Source organism: Neoarthrinium moseri (genome assembly GCF_022829205.1).
Source record: "Neoarthrinium moseri strain CBS 164.80 chromosome Unknown scaffold6_Wmoseri_CBS_16480, whole genome shotgun sequence".
NCBI lineage: Eukaryota > Fungi > Ascomycota > Sordariomycetes > Amphisphaeriales > Apiosporaceae > Neoarthrinium > Neoarthrinium moseri.
Window position 1 is genome coordinate 484,561 of NW_026055120.1, and position 19,162 is coordinate 503,722.

A 19,162-nucleotide genomic window follows, 5' to 3' on the forward strand; every position below is an offset into this window, starting at 1 on the left:
GACTAACACACGAATTACAATCTTGAATACAATTCTTTTCGAACAAGACTTCAATTCAGCCCCTCATGGTGGTCATGATAAGAACTGTATCAATCATAGGTGTCATAGGTGTGTAAAGGTATCTATGGCGAGTAAGAAAGCTCAAGTTGAAAGAGTACATTTGATTCTTAAGCAGCTATTGTATTGTCCCAAAAGTCTAAGTCTAAAGTCGGGCACACACTATCGTAAGTAGAAGCACCCACAAAATCGATACTGGCGCTGTTTCCAATGCCCAACAGCCCCAATGTTGGTGCGCCCGGCTTATAATGTGGCCAGCCGAAAGCATTAGTCAGCCCGGTGGCCGCGTCCGCCGCGAACCACCACCAGCGACCTATCAAGGTCCTAGTGAGGTCAGCCTGGGCTGCCACAGGGGCCATACCGCTAACAAGCTCTGAGTTGCCTGTGACCATATGGATCTCAACACCGTGGTAAGCTCCGCTGGAAGGCGAGTTATACAAACGCGTGTTTTCCCAGTCAGCCATATAGCGGAACCTATACGTTGGAATACCCAACGCAGATCGGTAATGGCCCTCAGCAGCGGTGGCACAGTCAAACGACTCCTGCTCAAATTCTCGCCACACATCTTCCGTTAATGATTTCCCCTGTGCAAGCGCGGATATTCTGTAGAATCCAGACTCGTGATCACCATGGATCTGCAAATATGGGATACGAGCTAGGTTACCCGTCTTGACTCGAGAAATGTATTCGTTTGTGGAGAACCACGTAATGTTGTCCTGTGTTGGTTGAAATGGCGGCTGAGAGCGAGCCGGCGAGTTTGTGGGAACACTGGGGACTTTATTGACAGCGGCAAGGATTTCTTGGAAGGTGATGTTGGGAGATCGCATACACTCGAGTGTCGCTCCCAAGGTACCGCAACCTAACGTGCCTGAGACGTTATACCAGTTCTTCGCAGCCAGCTCAAGGGTGTTCATCGGGAATGAAAACTGATTGCCCGAATGTGAGGCCAGTCCTGCCACGACAGGGTTCTCTTTGAAAGCGTAGACCCAGTTCCCTACAGCGGTGGCTCCGGAAGACTGACCGAATAGCGAGATCTGGTTCGGATTGCCGCCGAAATACTTGATATTCTCAGAGGTCCACCGTGCAGCCATATGATGGTCGAGCAGACCAACATTCTGGGTTCCCTCAGGGGCTCCGGGAAAACCGAATATATTCATGCGAAAGTTGAAAGTGACGAAAACAGCGTTTTCAGCTGCAACAAAGTTTGCGCCATTGTAGAATAATGTGTTGGAAGTCCCAGATGCATGTCGCCCTCCGTGAATCCACATCAAAGTGGGATGATTGGCATGTAACGCGTCGGCTTTAATCCATATGTTGAGCTTTAGGCAATCCTCACTCTGTGAGTGGATGGTGCTCGTAGTGCTCACGAAGCTCGTCAACACTTTGTCATACTGTATCGTGGCATTGGGATAAGCAAAGAGCGCTGATGGGTTTTGGGGACAGTCGGCACCCTAGAGTGGCAGATTAGCGGAAGTCATAAGATGGAGATATCAAGCGGCAGTGGCTTTACCCAAGTGTCGGCAACGAAGTCTCCTTCCAGGATCTGCGCCTCCGGGGCCGCAAAGCGCAAGCTGCCAACAGGGGCGGCAGCATATGGAATTCCAAGGAACTCGCAAACCTCAGGTCGAATGCTACTTCGGTGACCAATGATCCGGCCATTAGGCGTGTTCACAACACAATCTTCAGTGCAAGTGCCATGTGCGCCGACCGAGAGTGAAGCAATTAATAAGCCCAAATATGGCCAGATGGAAGATAAGACTACCATTCTAATATGTATAACTCTCCAACATTGGACAGATTCTTCCTGTCGTGTTGAGGCTCTTTCATGGCAACCCTTTAGAACCACATCCTAGAGCAACGAGCTGGCTCGGTAGACGGCGGGCACCTGTGTTCCGTCGACGAGACTGCGCAACATAACACCACTCATGAATTTGCTAAAACCGACGTGCGGGGAAAGGCCGGTCTCTCCAACCCGAATACGGTGACAGCGCCGCACCTTTGCAGGGAGCGTAATAACTCCACCTATTCAATCCACGTGTCGAGATAGAAGGCCCACATGGCGCTAGACTCTCAATAAGCCTCGATACACTGGCTTTCGCACTGCATTCCAACAGCAATAGCAAGACAGTATACCACAGGCACGATGACATTCGTATATCTCAAACAGTCGAGCAGACTAATCTTCTGTGGTTGTTGCTGCTCACCTCAACGAGCGTCGGTGTCCAGGCTGTAAGGAATTCTAGCACAATGCCGCGTATAAACATATATAGAGAAGAGGATAGATCCTAGACTCCTCCATCTTAAGAGTTGATGATGAGTACTTAGTTTCCACGTCACGTTTCATTTTGTGGCCAGAATTCCCGCTTCATAAGTACTCAGACCCTGCAAACTGATTTGGTGGGACTTTGTCAAGGGGATTGTGAGGTCAGGTATGGCCAGAAGTCCAAACGTATGGTTCAATTCATAAAGAGACTGAACCTTGTCCCCTTTCAAGATAAAAGGACAAGATGGGGATTATATAGCGGACACTGTTCGCTGTCTCACCGGACCTTCTGTAAACCTGATGCACTGCCATGACAGACTTGCTTTGGGTCGCCCAGAGAATTATCTACAATAGGATTCATCCACATCCAGGGCCCGTACCTTGGGTACCAAAACCAACGAATAAATCATGATTCTAGCTTAGCAGGATTCTGTGCAATATCACTTCCATATCTAGACAACATCTTCTATGCAGCAGCAAGGACCATATTAAACTCCAGTTCAGAATTCCTGTCATATCCTATGGTGTGGTAGCTGTCGTCTCCTGACTTGGTCACCTGGTCCGACATCAATTGGTGTGAGCGAGAACTGGGTTAACTCCAGTCGATGGGTATGTCATCCGATATGAACGAGAATAAGCACCAAGATGTCGGATCGGAGTCCGTGGGCGCCCCAACGCTTTAGGGCTGTGTCTTCATAAGGATATCAAAACGAAACTGTTCGCCGCCACATTATCGTGCAGAGACTACGGGCTTGTGAGGCACAGCAGAATTTAGAACAAGGATTTAGCAAGCTCCTCCGTAAGCTTCATTTCGTGCAGCCTCTATATCTGCCCGAGCTACAGACTTGTACTCATAGGCCACGTGGTGCAATTAGCGGCAGTAACGGACTCGTATTATTGCTAGCTTTATAGAAGGGACAATTCTGAGATAGAGAATAGAATGTATAGTGAAAGCTTTCGACTGGCAGGCTGCGACCTACACAGTTGATGCACATATCATTAATAAAAAGTTGGGCGTCTGAATACATCGTTCCAAACAGAGTTCAAAAGAGAAAGGCTGTGGCAGAAAAAGATAGGTCTCCGTCCGAATTCAGACACTTGATGCCACTAAAATGTATTGTTATTTGTAAAGACCGGCGAAATACGTGTCTGCCAGTCAGAAAAGTTCGACTTGTCGCCGAAGGTCTTCAAAGCCCTAGTCAAAAGCTTGTACCGACCATCTGGGATAGGCACTCCGCTTGAGAAATTCGCGGCAAAGTTGATTTGGAATGCCCCATTGTTTCTCGGGAAACTTCGAATGGGGAAAGGGTTGTATATATCGTTGAGGACATCATAATTGACGAGTGAACCGGAAAATTTGTTCTGACCATCAATTGGAGGATATGACCAGTCCAATGGGGTCCAGTCTTCTGAAACCAGCTAAAGTCGATATTAGAACAATCCTCTCTTCTTGCCGTTTCCAATCACTATTTGGAAGTAAACTTACATCGAAACTCCATTCTCTTGTACCCCAGAGCATGGGAAAGCGGACATTTGGGATATACCCACTGCGGAAATTGTATGTCTCATTCGCTTTCATGCTACCGCCAGCTGGTGAAAGATACAGCGGCTGATTATCTTGCCATACAGGCTCGTTGTACATGCTCCCTTTGATTCCTACAAATCATAGTTAAGCTGATTTGTTCATGGAATTATGGAACACGAATGCCTACCCATGTATGTAACTTTTGTCGATTCACCATTGGAACCGTCAACGTAGACATTGCCTCCATAAACAGGAAGTAAGGTGGCGTTTAAACCTGATGGCTGAGAAAATTGGAGGTTAAAGGAAGCTCGTCCATGTGCTGGGATTATGAGCATATTAGGTTCGATTTCAACGGTTGCTGCGTTCTCTTTTCCACTATAGTATGGGGGAACCTGGTTCACCCAGTAGACGGGATTGCCAGTTGATAGAAACGAGACGCCCGGTGCATGTGTGACGTTATAGACAACCTGATCGTTGCTGTCATTAATTACTTCCACCGTATGCTTCGCTGAGAAATGGTCTGTGTCGTTAAGGTCGATATTCGACGGGATGATCGAGGTTTTGTACATGACAGTCTTGTAGGCGTCTACCAGTCCTGCGCCTTGCTGGGCCACAGACCTGATTAGGGAAAGTCAACCATTAGTGGCAATATTTCTGGGAGACCTTATGTAGAACCGAACGCAACTTACGATAAGTTTCCACTACCATCACCATTAATCAAAGTTTTACCGCTGGCGATCATTTGATTATGAACGATATTCCCCGCTTCAACACCAAAGACCTTGCGCCCACCCTTTAGAGATAACCAAAGAGATGCAATCCCAGCAATCTGTGAAATATCAGTGATGAAGCAAGGTTAAAGTGATGATTGTGTTCGTTGTAGACTCACATAAGGAGTGGCCATGCTGGTGCCAGAGGCGGTGTACCAGCTCCCTTGTGAAACTGGCCACGTTGATAAGATTATGCCACCTTACAGGAAGTAGTTAGCCAAAATTGTCAGCAAAGCATCGAATAACCGCCCATACCAGGTGCAGAGATCTCGGGCTTCATCCGTCCGTCGTATGTAGGGCCCCAAGAACTCCAAGTGTTCATCGAGCCTGCGGCACTAATGTTTAGTGGCAGCGCAATAGCATCGTCGCCACCAATCTCGAAGGAGAATGTAACGTTATTTCCGCTCTCCTGTTGCGATACAAGCCATAACCCATCATCGTACGATATAAGCGCAACTGTATTATACTGTCATTATCATACCACAATAGCACTATAAATGAAATTGACGAACGGAGCTTGACTTACATCCGGCCGCTTGATTAACTGAGTCATACAGCACACGATTAGGGATCTCATATGGCGTATTCTCGAAGTTCCACCAGAAGACATATTTAGCCTTTGACCAAGCACTACTGTCAAGCAGTTGCCAAGAACAGTTTCCCCGACTATTTCCAAGGAACGTGTTTCAGCCCTCTGTATCAACCTGTAAGAGAAAGCAGAAGTGGCTGAACTTACGGAACAACCATCACTTGATCACTTGGGATTGCATTAAACCCAGATTTGCAGCTATCATGCTCTAGCTCATCGGGAACGAACACTGCCTGGAGGCTTCCGTTGAGTTTCCATTGTCCGCCACTTGAGTCGAGATATGGCTACAAAACTGGTAAGCATGAAGTTTTGCGAGTCTAAGGGACGGAAACATACTATCTGTCTTGTCTCACCGCTTGTAGACCTAGCCAAGGTCTGGTATGCGACGTAATTGGGCGACTGTACGCTCCCAACAGCCGTGCTCTTCACCCCGTTTCCCCCGTCGCTAGTGTAGAACGGACCTACATCACATCAGAATATTATTTCTGGTAAGGATAAGTCAACACATACCATTGGCCCCGGAGTTACCAGCTGCAATTGAGACAAAGACGCCGGTTGCCTGGATGTTTGACGCAACAACAGCCAGCGCACTGTCGGCGAAACCTTGGGAGGAGCCTAAGGATGCTGTGATGACGTCTACGTTGTCATCGAAGGCTCGTAAGAACCCCTCGATGATGACATCCCCATCTGTCGAATCGCTGCAACCGAAGACTTTATACATGCGAATGCGCACTTCGGGCGCGACACCAACGAAATCGTCCGTTTGTCCTGCAAGAATCCCAGACACGTGCGTACCGTGCCCGGCACAGTCCATTGGATCGTCGTCAGGGATAGGTGTCCCCCCGACGTCGTAGTTATCCCCTACAATGTCGTAACCGCCTTCAATCTTGAATCCTGGGCCGAATCCGCCTCCTAGTGCTGGATGTGTGTAATCAACGCCGGTGTCCACAATTCCTACTACCACACCAGCACCGAAAAGGCCAAGATCGTGCAGCCGGTCCACGTTTGTCATCTTGTGTATATCCCATTTCTGAGTCGTTGAAGAGTCATTATCGGACGCTGCTGGGACAAACGGTAATGACATGATTGGCACAGGCCAAATGTTTGACACTTCCGGCAGTGCAGAGATCTCGTCCAACGTTGCTTGCGTTTTATTGGCAGAAACGTGGAAGGAGCTGCCATGGAAGACATCGGAAGTAAAATTCAGGGCCGGCTTCACATCGGCGTTCTTAGTAGCCAGAATGTCGTAAAAGCCAGCCGTATCCTGACCAACATGTCAATATTCGGTCTCCGTTCACAGTAATGGGACTCTTACAGGAGCTCCATCACGTTTCCTGAATTTGTTTGATCCAGTCTCAGAGAATTGGACAATGTATTTGCCTGTACCACCCGGCAGAGGACTTCCAGATGACTGAGATGATGCAACACCCGACAACAGGGCAAAAAGAGTGAAAGTGTCGGCCCTCATGTTGGCCAAAATCCTTCCCAAACTTTGTAAGTATGTGCACCAAGTTGACCGCTTTGCAGAGAAGCCAAACGGGCCACTGGACGAGTCATCGAAGGGGACCCTTGATTTATACAATTTGCACTGAGATATATTCACAAGTTACAAGGTGACATCCCATGCTGCGCTTTGATAAGATATGAACAAATGCGTTGAACTACACGATTTGAAGCTGGGCCACGCAATTGGAAGGTCGTATTTCAAATGGACTTGCAGGGCTCTTTCGTACTCGGCACATAACGACATTACCGTCCAGCGCTTGGCATATCTTGTGGTCCAATTTTGTTACCTTGCAGGCGATACCTTTGGTGGATTAAAGTTGGTGCTAAGACCCATTGTGATCGAGTCGGATCTTGGTTGGATGCAAGCAGGCTTTCAATGTCACTTCGGAAGCGCATCACAGACTTGAAATCCGACGGGGGACACTCCGTAGCAGGCCTAGTAGTTGCAATACAATAGGGACTAGCCTCGATATATGCGGGGTTTTGCAGCTTGATTGAGACGACTCTCTAAGTTAGCTACAGTCGCGGGGTCGCTTCTGTACCAAGGTTACATGTGTTACGCCAAGCTTGGCAATCAAGTTCCCCGTTCTTCAACCTTTCGAATGAAACGTTCAAAGTCACTTACTAATGGCTTATGAATGATTAAATGCACTCTCAACGGATTAAGTCGACGTCCAAACCGTGCTTCCCCGAGACCTCAGCTCACAACTCGTAGTGGTTTCATTATCCACGTATTTTATCAGTCTACTCTATGCCATTCCTGAGCCGCCAAATCTCCTCATTGAATATATTCGACGCCGTTTTAAACAGAGCACTTGTGTTAGCGTCGTGATGTGCTTATCAGTGCACGACCTTATCGCTGGCGGTCGTATCATAGAATCACCCCACTGTACCCTGGAACTTCGGGAACCTTGCGTAGTGGAGCAATTTTAGCGATCAGTCGTTCTCTCGAGGTTTTGTCTATATACTCCGTACCACCGCATTTCATACAACTCCATTATTGGGGTTTCTTTACGTCCTCGAGCATGATTATTAGCATTAACTGACTCCTTGACGGTGCCATTGTAGTATGGCCAGATGCAAACACCCCTAGGTTACTCGAGCTGCATCACCGAAGGCCTTCAGCCACAGATGCTGCCTTCATAAGAAGCTTTGTTCGAGACATTCGTTGTCTGAACCAATGGGCTGATTTTAAGCTTTGATATTCAAAGCGCAAACCTAGTTTCGTCTATATACGAAGATGAATTCTCGTGTCACTGCCGCAGAAAAGGTTGGAAATTTCTTGTTATGTTTTTATGAATTTTCAAGACTTTTTGGAGTACCCTTTTGCCACACGACCAGACAGCCGCCACAGTGTCGCTAGTGCTACATTAATCAAGAATTCGATCATGACCGTATTACGAGGGATACAATAGTCTTGAGAATGCTGAAGCTGTGGTCTGGAGGTTTGCAACGATGTAGCACGATGTTGTGGATTTTTCGTAATTTGCTTGCACAAATAAGCCATGCCTTCTTCATAACGGAAACGGCAAGGGCACTTTATTGGCTTAACGACTAGAGACAATGAGACAATTCTCCACAAGAAATGTGTTGTGATGGTTCTGCTGTTTGCTTCCCCCAATATGATGGGAGAGTTGACGTTCAAGATTCCAGCACAACACAGTCGAACAGAACCCATCCCATATGTCTGAGTGCATTATATAGCTGGTGAAAATACACAATGTCTAGTGCTGGCTACTCGCCTGTATCCAATAGGTTATCGGACGCTGGGCGTTGAAAGTAACCATGCAACCCCCCGAACTGCATCGTCTTCCCTCCTCTTCGACATTCCCAACTCTGGAAACAAACTCCACCAGCAATGGCTGAATCCAGGATACAAGTCTGCCCTGGTGGAGACGTTGCTTTCCTCTCGTAAGACACGCTCATAGATGAGACTGTCATCCCGACCAATATCGAGACCACATATTTGAAAATAAGCTGGTGGCAGATTGAGGTGCCCGTGGCGTACTCCAGTACTGCCCCCGTCTTCGGTATTTGCATCCAGGGGGTGACGTTGATCGAAGATAGCCCACAGAGGCGACATATGGTCGGGTTTGAACGCAGTCTGGAACAGATTGTACAGGTCTAGGTCCAAGATTGGTGCATTTTTGTTTTGATCACGTGCAAGATAGAAGGGTGAATATTGAATCGGCACATGTTGCGGGCTGATAAAAGTCCCAGCTATCAACATCTGGCCTGTCAGGCAGGGTGTTAAATTGCTATCACGGGCCAAATGCGTGATTGACGCTGCTAAATTGGCGCCCGCACTGGTACCCCCGACGATAAACCCAAGTCTTGGGTCGCACTGTGAAGGAAGTATGCGTGACTTTATGCTGCGAGACGGGTCTGCCTCTGCTGCCAGATGCTGAACAATGTTCCATGAATCGTTGATAGATGCAGGAAATGGGAACTCTGGGGCGAGCCGGTAAGTCGGGAGTACCACAACAGCATCAAGTTCTAGCGCGAGGCGACGAGCAAGGGGAACCTCAGACTCTGGATTGCCCACGCAGTGCCCTCCGCCGTGGAGCAGAACTACTAGAGGCCTGTTCGCTGCTTTACTGGGACTGGATCTCTGGCATACGATCAACCTAGCCGTATGTCCACCACCCACAGGTAATTGCCGTTCGTACTCGGTAATATTCGCCGGCTTGCTTTGCATCAATCGCTCCTGGTGCCACGGCAGAGCGACTTCGTTGATCTCTTTCAACTGCTCAAGCGTATATGCACTGCCAGGAGGGATTGGCTTCGCCTTGAGAGCTGCCTCTAACTCGGGGTCGATGACGCCTGTGGCTAAGACCTCTTCCTTCGTAAATGGGAGAGGAGGCATGATGACATCTGCGATACGAATGACGCCGCTCTCTTGCTGGTCCTGTAGATAAGTCGCGAGAATTACGGGGACTAGGGACTGCTGACATTGAGGCCTCACGCAGGGTTTCCAGCCACGTTGGACGGAACTAATCAAGCTGCATGCATATCGCCTACCTGGTCGTGGGTGGGCCTGATTACTCATGCGCTACGCCGACCAATCGACCTTCGAGTTCGGCCATTCGGGCGCGACGCGATCAGCACCCACATGCACGTGGAGTCTTTGAAAGTGCCATCCCGACAGTTATGGCAATTTAAAGCGAATAACGTATATATAACTGGTCAGGCTTGCAATCAAACTCAATGAGCGAGGTCATGTTGTTATAGCTAGGCAATCTCGACTACATATTGCGACACCAAAACGGGGCCACTTTTGCCTCTGTTTATGCGCAGATTCAACAAATCGAATATCATCTTAAGTCCGGTATGAAAATGCAAGGCGATTTTTTTCATAATTTATAGAACCACTCTTTAATCGTCCAAGCCAGCAGCCTTCCTCATTCTGTGCCTCTTGTTCAGCGACCTCTTCACGATGACTTGTTCATCAAAAATGGATGTGATGCTGGAATGGCTAGAGACAGCTTTGGCCCAGCTGTGAAAGTTTGGGGCTTTGCTTTCGATTTGTTCATTCAAGCTTGTCGGATAGACACCAAACTTGGATAGTGTGACAGCCCTGATGACAAATGGTCCCATCATTACCTAAGAGCTATTAGAACGGCCTATAAATCTCTGTATCCAAGATGGTGTGCTTACTTCGGCCAGTGTCAGACGATCGCTGCCTCCGAAAAATGGATTGGCATTCTTCAGCAGCGGCTCTACCTCCTTAACCAGCCCATTGATGGCATCCTTCACGACATTCTCCTCGTCGACTTTGGTTGGCGCTTCGAACAGTCTAAAGAGTATAGTGTGGAACTTGGTCCAGTACGCATCTGTAAAGAAGGATATCCTTGCACGTTGCAAAGCACCCTCTATCGTGGTCGGCGGAGGGCACAGGTGGGACGGATAAATATCGCACAGAAACTGGCAGACAATAGCTGATTCAATGATTACCTCGTCGTTAAAGATAATCACCGGAACGAGCCCACGTGGATTGAGCTTCAGGAACTCAGGGGGACGTGGACCGTCTACATTGATGATTCTCTCCTCAAATGGTATGCCGAGTTCTGTAAGTGCAACATTGGCACGATTGGCCCCTGATGACCTTAGCGGAAACGTACGAGATGCTTTGAGTTCGGATTAGGTCTTACATGTACAGGTATAGTTTGTGTAAAGAATCAGTTTGTTTGGTGAAGATCCCATTGTCGCAGACTTTTGTAACAAAGCTGTTTGAAAAATTAAGCTATTGCTGGATTCTGAACTGTACGGTTTGGAGCACAGGTTTTAGAGGGAGGCTGGCGGTCTTTTATCTACCTTTGTTCAATCTGAGTCAGCGTAAGCAGCACGGGTAATCGAGATCTGTCAGATTCGCAGTTCTTGAGAAAAAGAGTACATGCTTGTTACCTAACGTATGGAGAACTAGACAATACAACTGGCGCATAGAGTATAGCCTGCGTAGTCCGTAAATTTCTTCCCCATGAAATCAATTCACCGACTTACGTTGCCGCAGGCCTCGGTATTACTGGTTATTTCAAACAGTATATTTAGTAGCAATAAAATTATCACTAACGTTAATACATCAAAGCCGGGCTTGCGCATCTGCGAGTCTCGTTTTGATCCACATCTCAATGCGATTTAGATCCTCTGCATCTTTCCCTCCCCAGACAATATCGGCCATATTATCACCTTCATAGATGGCAGCTGTTGCAGTGACCACGACTTGGCCGGGGTCAAGTAAAGGTTTTAGCCTACTATAAATTTCATCCACGCCCCCTTTATACCCAAAAGCACCAAACTGGGCCAGCGGTAAACTTCTGTCGTTCCAGAAATGATGTGACATGAAGCAGATAGGCATGGAACCTGTGAACCTAGCATTCAGATCCACAACCCACTGTTGCCCGTCTTTGCCCACGACAATATCTATACCAGCCCAACCTACAAAGGTCCTTGGCATACGGCTGGTAGTATCGCGAACTCTCTCCCAGACAAGGCTCTTGAGTTCCTGCTGGGCGCTGTAATCTATATGACCTCCCACCCATTTCCCATCATTCGTGAGAGTCTGGACTGTGACACCTAATATCAATGGATTGTCATGGTTTCTCTCGCTATCAGCTGCCCCGATAAGGAAATGTACGCTGAGGTCCTGAACCAGGTCAATGTAGTCAGAAACCAGAATATCGGTTACGCCACGTTCCTTGTACTTCCCCATAGCCTCGAGTGTCCGGCGACGTCGTTCTTGGCTTGTGACGATATAAGTACCAAAGCCACACCCAGCGCGGCAGAGTTTGACGACAAATGGCAACGGCCTCGATCTAATGATATTGGTAGGACTGGAAATGTCCATTTCCTGAAGATCGACTACCACTGATCGAGGAGTATGTATGCCCGCTGTTGTCAAAAACTTCTTTGAGTTGATATCGTACCCAACTCCGGGTTCAACCAAACAGTCGTGGCTTTCCATCCACGCCTGTGGTCGCCAGAATAGCAATTTCTGCCCCTGAGAAATCTGAAGTAATTCTTCGCGAATATCGTCCTGGTTCAGGTCGAGGAATCGCGGATTATGGCGCTGGCTGGGTGGTAATTGCGATAATGCACGATCCAGGCCATCTGGTGTTGCATTCGGGCTGAAGAATATCACATCCATGTTTCCAAGCCCAAAGGCCCGTCGAAGTGGCTTGAGACCAAGTATTATTCTCCGCAGACGATCCTGTTCTTGCTCGTCGTCCGAGAACGGCACTGGTTCTTCATCCTCTGGATAAACAACCTCGCGCGGGAACGCGGGGTGCAAGTCCATATGAGCGAAGACGCAATACATAGATACAATGAATGGGCCCTGGATGCCATGGTCGCGGTACAAATCCGCCAATGTAGTGTCAAGTTGTATAGCTGCCATTCCGTTGAGTTCAACTGTAACAAAATAGGGTGACAAACCCTCCTTAAGAGCTCATCTATCCAGACCAGAGCTATGTCATGTTGGCCTTCGTACTCCAATACTTATAAAGCCATGGTCAGGATTCGCCGATCTTACTCCTTTGACACGTAGTGGCTGTCTGGCGCCGGAACAAGCTTGACCTCATCTCACCAACCTCCGCGCCGTCAATCTGAGCATTTTCTCACGTCAGTAATATGAACTGTCGTAGCGGTACCGAAGATACCGAATATATTTAGGGCATTGCTAGAGGTGAGGGATGCACGGATGCGGCGTAGTCGGGCCTAGCCGATAGCAAACTGGATGATGGACGAGCCTGGATGAGAAATCAGGTGAGCTGACGGTCAACGCATCACACCGCCTCGGCAGGCAGCAATCAATGGCAACGAGCTGGTGCGAACGAAAAGGGGAAGCCGGAACTTCTTACTGCCTATGTTTATCATCATGATGCCGGGCTAACTAATCATGATGCAGCAGGAATGCATTCCCGGTAACAGAATGTGCCCAGATCGGAAGGGATGCGTATAAGGTACGATCAGCCCCACTATATACAACGGTTTGATATTGCATTGCACTTTGACATCACAGAGGTGGGCGATCTGAACCCGACTTCTCAATCTGGCTTCCAGCTGCAAAGCCTCGGGCTTGTTGGCGCAAGCACCAATGGGAACTACCCACGTAGATTTCGGTGACCAGGTTGGGATATATATAAACCACTTTCCGAAGGGGTTAGCCCGTCAGCCCTATGGAGCTTACTGAGAGCCACTTTCGCTAACCCTATATCTGCGTCACCTGCTCGGACTCGTCGTCGTACGAGTGGCGGACTTGGGGTTACGGGGTTGGGAGTGGTCCGTAGAGAAGAAGATCGTGATCATCAGAATAGGCAATCAATCAATGGGAATATCTAACGTATCGCATGATCCTCCCGAGCATCGGACGTGAGGAAGTCATGACTGCCATATGCAGCAATCACTAGCGGAGAGAGCTTACGCCGGATACGCCGAATACGGTAAGCGCACCCGGCTCGACCTCCGAGTCCGGCCCGGTCCCGCATCATTTCGTCTCCGACGTCATATCCCATACAATATATACAGTTGCAATCGCTTTCAAACAGCAACAGTATCGACTAAAGGTCATTTCGAATTGTGGTAAACTCGGCCATGTCTCAAGGCACAGTGGAAGGTGAGCGCATAGCTCTGCACGATCATGCGGGCGAGAGCGCTGTAGAGCACGGGCTGCGTCACGGCCATGTCGAAGACGAAACCCTCGAGTCGGATACGGCAACCCAGCTAGAGTCGCGATGGAAGAGAACCAGCGTCCTCGTGGGCTCAGCGGTGCTGCAGCTGCCAATTTGGGGTAGGCTCAACCATGTGCTGCGATCGCCGTCCTACTCACATCCACAGGCTTCGCCATGAGCTACGGTGTCTTCCAGGAATACTACTTCACCAACTGGACGCTACAGGGGAGCCGGGACCTGACTGGCATAATCGGCACGACGGCCAATGGCGTCACATACCTCTCGATGCCTTTTCTCTTTGCTCTGTTCACGAGGCGTTTAGCCCATCGGCGCCAGACGGCGGCAATGTGTGGTGCGTTGCTTACGGCACTCAGTTTCCTGCTGTCTTCGCTTAGCACCCACGTCTGGCATCTAGTGGCCACCCAAGGAGTCATGGCGGCTTTCGGAAGCGCGCTGATGTATAGCCCGACTACGCTGTCGCTGGGCGAATGGTACAGTACTAGCAATCGGGCATTGGCGTACGGTGTAACACTGTCCTGCAAGAACATAGTGGGATCTGCATCCCCCTTTTTACTGCGGGTATTGCTGGATCGCTATGGCTTCAGGATGGCGTTACGGGTTCTGACGGCCATTGTAGCCGTCACCAGTATCCCGGCTGTCTTTTTGATACCAACCCACCCGTCGAGTGTGTCTCCTAATGCGTTCAGGACTAGAAAGATTCCCTGGGAATTCCTCAAGCACCGCACATTCTGCGTATACAGCGTTGCCATCATACTGCAGAGTTCTGGCTATGGCATCCCGCAAACATATCTCAATACTTACGCCTCCGAAGTCACCATGCTGTCTCAGACCTCTGCGACACTGCTGCTCACGCTGTTCAACATTCCCGGCATCATGTCTTCGTCATTCTTCGGGTATCTGAGCGACAACAAGCGCTACCCCATGTCGGCGACGACTGTGACTGCTATATCTGCTGTCAGCTCAGCCTTGTCAGCTTTCCTCTTCTGGGGGCTGACCTCTCCCGGCAGTATGGCACTGTTGGTCTTGTTCTCTGTGACATTCGGTTTCTTCGCCGGAGGCTACAGCGCCACGTGGGGCGGTGTCATCAATGAGATGGCATCAGAAGCTGTAAAGCACAACGAAGCTATTGACACCGGCATGGTGTATGGCTTATTGAACGGCGCTAGGGGAATTGGATACGTTGTTGGTGGTCTTGCCGGCGTCCCACTTCTCAGTGCTGGCAGCAATGGCGCAATAGGCAACTTCGGGTATGGTACCACATACGGACCCTTGATCATATTCACTGGGCTCTCCTCGGTCTTCGGTGGCTGGGGACTTCTGTGGAAGTGGAAGCGACTCGTGTAGGTTCCGTGAGGAGATAGCGGTTGCACATTTGGGTGTCCAATTTCGGCGACGGGTAACCCTGTGCTCCTGAAAAACGTGATGATCAAGGTGAGATTCTGCGGGCGCACTGCTGAAAAGGGGGGCTGTACGACGTCAGACAACATCCTGTGTATCTGGTTTAGAATATGAATGGGGCAATTACTCGTGTACGAGACTGCGTTGTACACGAACGGAACACTTGGAGGGGGCAAACAACGATGGTCGAACTTGATTCATGTGGTTTGAGATGAAACAGATGACATCTGACTATGGCAAACATTATAGAGGCTAGACCCTAGGCATTGTTAGATTTTTGCAATGCTGCAGCCAGAATTCTTCTCGATTCTCCTGCTAAGTAGGATTGCTACAGGCCTATCGGGTACGTATATAAGCTTAGGTTAAAAAACGTGCAGACCTGGACTTGGACTTAGGGCACATCATGATTAGTTTCTACAGAACCAAACAATATATCACAACATCTGGCATTAGACCGAGAAATGAGATTCCAAGCCCCCCTCCTCCTCAATCTGGCAGCAATTGTGTCTGCAGCTCTTACAGCTACTGAAATCGAATCCATCTGTGTGCCTCAAGGCGCTGGTTCTTGCCAGGGCGTCTACGTGTGCACCGACAAAGGACCTGAGAGGACAACGGAATGCGTGTTCCACGTGTTCGATAGTCGCTGCGACGCATTGTCACCTGAGGACCCGTGGCCGGGGGTCCGCGCTGGGGACCAGCTCAACTACAAGGGCCTGAGGGAGCCGATCGTGATTCAGAAGGTCATAGAGGCGCTTGACAGGAACACGCTCCAGGTGGTATACAGGTATGGAGAGGGTTGGTATGGCCAGGACAAGTCGCAGTACGTCAAGGGAGATTGCTCAGAACGGGGAAGCGAATGCGTGTTCTTTAGGGCTGCGTTCTATTGTGGCATGGGTGTAGACCCGTGACGTCTTCTTGAGGGCAACGATGGTCACAAACCGCAATGAGCCTTGCCCCCAGGCGGGCGCGCAGAGCGGACGAGTGCAATAGAGCACGTAGAGCCGGTATCACGAGAATTGCGTGTTCTATTCTCTCCTCTCAAGAAGTCTTCATAACTCTAAAGAACGTGTGAAAGCTAGCCCACGAGACGGGAACTCAACGATAGCGCAGCAGCATTGTCGCTAGTCCCGCCTCGGCTGCAACACGCCGTCCCAAGCGATGGCGTAGTAGCACTTTCGCTGGCGAGTTGGCAAAGAACCTCGAATGACAGCGTATCTAAACACAGATGGGGTATCATATGCGAAAAAGAAATAAAAACAAAAACCCAAACCCTACCCAATGCACATCTAACCTAGCCCGTCTCCGACAAAACAATATACTCCAGTGAGACTAGAAACACGATAGCGCTAAAGCATTGTCGCTTCTTTGCCTCTTTCCCCCCGAACACCGTTCCCAGCGATGGCGTAGAAGCACTGTCGCTGTCAAGGCTGAACTCCTGAACCGCAGCCTGAGACACCAACAGATACTGCATTCGAACCCGGCCTTGGATGAAGAGCGTTCCAAACCCTTCATGTGAAATAGGTCAAAGGAAAAATAAAAATCGAACAGAAATGTGAGAAGATGACTCGATGGTAGGTTGCGCTCCATCGTGCAATCGTCCAGCATAGAGTGGTCTGGCGAACTTGAACCTGGACGATGGTTGAACATCATGGTCCGACTTGTCAACGGTTTTCCATCGGAAGCGACCTAGGACCTCTTGTTCCACCACATGCGTCCAAAGCCGCGTTGCTGGAGTTCCCTACGAGCTGCTCCGTCTTGGAACTCGTCGGCTCCATTGATGGACGAGCTCTCGCTGCTGGTAATCTTGCGGCTGGGCTTGTTCCCCGCAAACTTCAGGGCGATGTACATGACAAAGCTGCTTACAATGCTGACGCAGAGGATGCCGATCATGGTCAGATTGCTGCGACGGTACTGGTACGGGCCTTTGACCGCATCTTCGGGCCAGCCGGTGTAAAGCGCGTATGTTGTCGTGATGCTTCCCAGGTTGCCCAGGCCAGACACCAATGCAGCAGCAGCAGCTACTCCAACTTCGCCATGACGCTGTTGGAAGATCTCGTTCGTCCATGTCATGCAGATCGGAACAGTGGGGCCGAGGCCGAACCCAACCATGAGAAGGCCACCGTATCTAGCCCATGCATTCGACGTTGGGGCAAAAGTAACAACCAGGAGGCCTGCTATTTGGATGCATACAGCAGCCGAGAAGAAGAAGGGACGCAACCTGTGGAAGCGGTCTGAGATTGGAGTGACCAGTAAGATGGCAATAAGGTCCATCTGGTAAAGTCAGCCTCCACAAGTTGTTAGTGTAATTTGCAATCAGACTTACGATCCATATGGGAGCGAAGAGCAAGCTCAGCTGTACGCCAGTGAAGTTTCCATTGATGCCCTGGATAATTACGGTGCCGTATAGCTGGGTGCCAATACCGACACCAACGACACCGAAATACATCAAGGTCAACGGCCAGAGCCGCCAGTCAATGAGGACATAGCCCAGGTCTTTCAGAGTCCAGGACCTGGGATGGTAGACTCGCTTGAGGTCCTCATAGTGGATGATGGCATCCTCTCCGGTCAACGCCTCGGGGGTTCGGGGAAGAAACTTGAAGATGCCTGTGTGCGCTCTCTTCTGACCAGGAGGCAACGGTCGATCTGGCAGCCACCAAAGAAGCGTGAAACCTAGAACGACTGCACAAAGTCCGTAGATAAGAAACATCCACTGGAAGCCCACCAAGCCGCCTACACCATCCATGAGCTGAAAGCCGGCAGAGACAAGACCAACAACGGCAGCTGATACCTGGGCAGCCGTGAAGTACTGGCCGATACGCTTTCCAGTGCGCGAGGGTGGGTAGAATAGTGTGAGGTAATACGACATGCCGGGCCACATTCCCGCAATCACCACGCCCAGAAGAAAGCGCAGAAGCCTGAAGGTAATCAGCATGGCAGGATCCCCGGGGCATTCAGAAAGGGCACACATACTTGAGACTCCAGGCAGCCTTGACCGCAGTGAAGCAAACTCCAATGACACCGACGGCGAAGACAATGCGGGCCATCCACACCCTAGGACCCAACTTGCTCATGACCAAGTTCGAAGGCATATCGAAGATGACATAAGAGACGTAGAACAGCGCGAGCGCCGTAGAAACGTCCTTGGGCGTAAGATCCAGGACCTGCACCAGGTTATGGCCAGAGCTCGTGTTCATGGTCTGAGCAAGCCCGATGTTCGACCTTATGGCGGAGCAAAGGAAGTAGAGAATCCAGAAAGCTATCGATGGCGAGGTCAGTACTATCGTCATACACGACCGGGTCCTCGTCACTAGTCAATATACCTGGGATGATTCGGTGGTCGAGCTTTCGGTAGACTCGCTCTATTCTCTCAACATCGTACTCGACGGGCCCGCCATCACCACGGACGTCACGCTGGTCGGCTTCGTTGTCAGTGGCCGCGGCGCTTGTCTCGCGCGGGACCTTGCCGTCCTCCAGCTCCGGCAGGCTGCTAGCCATACTTCGACTATGAGGCAACGGAGGTGCTTGCGACTAGTCTTTTCGGGCTTGATGAAGTCCAACTCCTACGTTCCCAGTGAAATGCAGATTCGACTTCGACAGCCTTGACGGAACGCTACGCGGGTACAAGGGGTGAGTATTGCGTAGTATAGAAAGCCCTCGGCTGATAATTGTGAGGCACAGCAAAATTTTGGTGTTTCGTTTCCTGCCGTGGCGCCGCGCTAGTGGGGTCGAGGCCCAGCTGTCCACCCACCGAAGCGTCTTGTTGGGGTGGGTGCTGTAGCGGGGTGATCAGCGTCCATCGGCGTCTTTGGGGCCAAGTTACGGCCCGACTCTCCTGATGCACCAACTGCGAGTTCAGTCCCATTTGCG

The 19,162-nt window shown here is 49.9% G+C and overlaps 8 protein-coding genes across 8 annotated transcripts; 2 read left to right on the top strand and 6 right to left on the bottom strand.

Annotated features, from left to right (window-relative positions):
- Positions 1-167: 167 nt before the first annotated feature.
- On the bottom strand, positions 168-1,822 carry JN550_002724 (uncharacterized protein; the record flags this gene model as incomplete). Its single annotated transcript, XM_049314051.1, has 2 exons — positions 168-1,508; positions 1,568-1,822. The coding sequence occupies 2 exons, from the start codon at positions 1,820-1,822 to the stop codon at positions 168-170; spliced, it is 1,596 nt and encodes a 531-aa protein (XP_049175249.1).
- A 1,605-nt stretch (positions 1,823-3,427) lies between these two features.
- Positions 3,428-6,672, bottom strand: JN550_002725 (uncharacterized protein; the record flags this gene model as incomplete). The annotated part of the gene is made up of 11 exons (XM_049314052.1): positions 3,428-3,739; positions 3,807-3,976; positions 4,033-4,463; positions 4,535-4,674; positions 4,735-4,814; positions 4,871-5,071; positions 5,142-5,281; positions 5,352-5,488; positions 5,541-5,665; positions 5,715-6,468; positions 6,520-6,672. The coding sequence occupies 11 exons, from the start codon at positions 6,670-6,672 to the stop codon at positions 3,428-3,430; spliced, it is 2,643 nt and encodes an 880-aa protein (XP_049175250.1).
- Positions 6,673-8,466: 1,794 nt separating this feature from the next.
- On the bottom strand, positions 8,467-9,576 carry JN550_002726 (uncharacterized protein; the record flags this gene model as incomplete). The annotated part of the gene is made up of 1 exon (XM_049314054.1): positions 8,467-9,576. One exon carries the CDS (start codon positions 9,574-9,576, stop codon positions 8,467-8,469), a length of 1,110 nt encoding a protein of 369 aa, XP_049175251.1.
- A 509-nt stretch (positions 9,577-10,085) lies between these two features.
- JN550_002727 (uncharacterized protein) lies at positions 10,086-10,913 on the bottom strand (the record flags this gene model as incomplete). Its single annotated transcript, XM_049314055.1, has 3 exons — positions 10,086-10,313; positions 10,368-10,807; positions 10,862-10,913. 3 exons carry the CDS (start codon positions 10,911-10,913, stop codon positions 10,086-10,088), a joined length of 720 nt encoding a protein of 239 aa, XP_049175252.1.
- A 376-nt stretch (positions 10,914-11,289) lies between these two features.
- Positions 11,290-12,603, bottom strand: JN550_002728 (uncharacterized protein; the record flags this gene model as incomplete). Its single annotated transcript, XM_049314056.1, has 1 exon — positions 11,290-12,603. One exon carries the CDS (start codon positions 12,601-12,603, stop codon positions 11,290-11,292), a length of 1,314 nt encoding a protein of 437 aa, XP_049175253.1.
- Positions 12,604-13,799: 1,196 nt separating this feature from the next.
- On the top strand, positions 13,800-15,241 carry JN550_002729 (uncharacterized protein; the record flags this gene model as incomplete). The annotated part of the gene is made up of 2 exons (XM_049314057.1): positions 13,800-13,995; positions 14,043-15,241. The coding sequence occupies 2 exons, from the start codon at positions 13,800-13,802 to the stop codon at positions 15,239-15,241; spliced, it is 1,395 nt and encodes a 464-aa protein (XP_049175254.1).
- Positions 15,242-15,577: 336 nt separating this feature from the next.
- JN550_002730 (uncharacterized protein) lies at positions 15,578-16,203 on the top strand (the record flags this gene model as incomplete). The annotated part of the gene is made up of 2 exons (XM_049314058.1): positions 15,578-15,638; positions 15,716-16,203. The coding sequence occupies 2 exons, from the start codon at positions 15,578-15,580 to the stop codon at positions 16,201-16,203; spliced, it is 549 nt and encodes a 182-aa protein (XP_049175255.1).
- A 778-nt stretch (positions 16,204-16,981) lies between these two features.
- On the bottom strand, positions 16,982-18,790 carry JN550_002731 (uncharacterized protein; the record flags this gene model as incomplete). Its single annotated transcript, XM_049314059.1, has 4 exons — positions 16,982-17,566; positions 17,619-18,210; positions 18,266-18,551; positions 18,616-18,790. 4 exons carry the CDS (start codon positions 18,788-18,790, stop codon positions 16,982-16,984), a joined length of 1,638 nt encoding a protein of 545 aa, XP_049175256.1.
- Between the last annotated feature and the right edge of the window lie 372 nt (positions 18,791-19,162).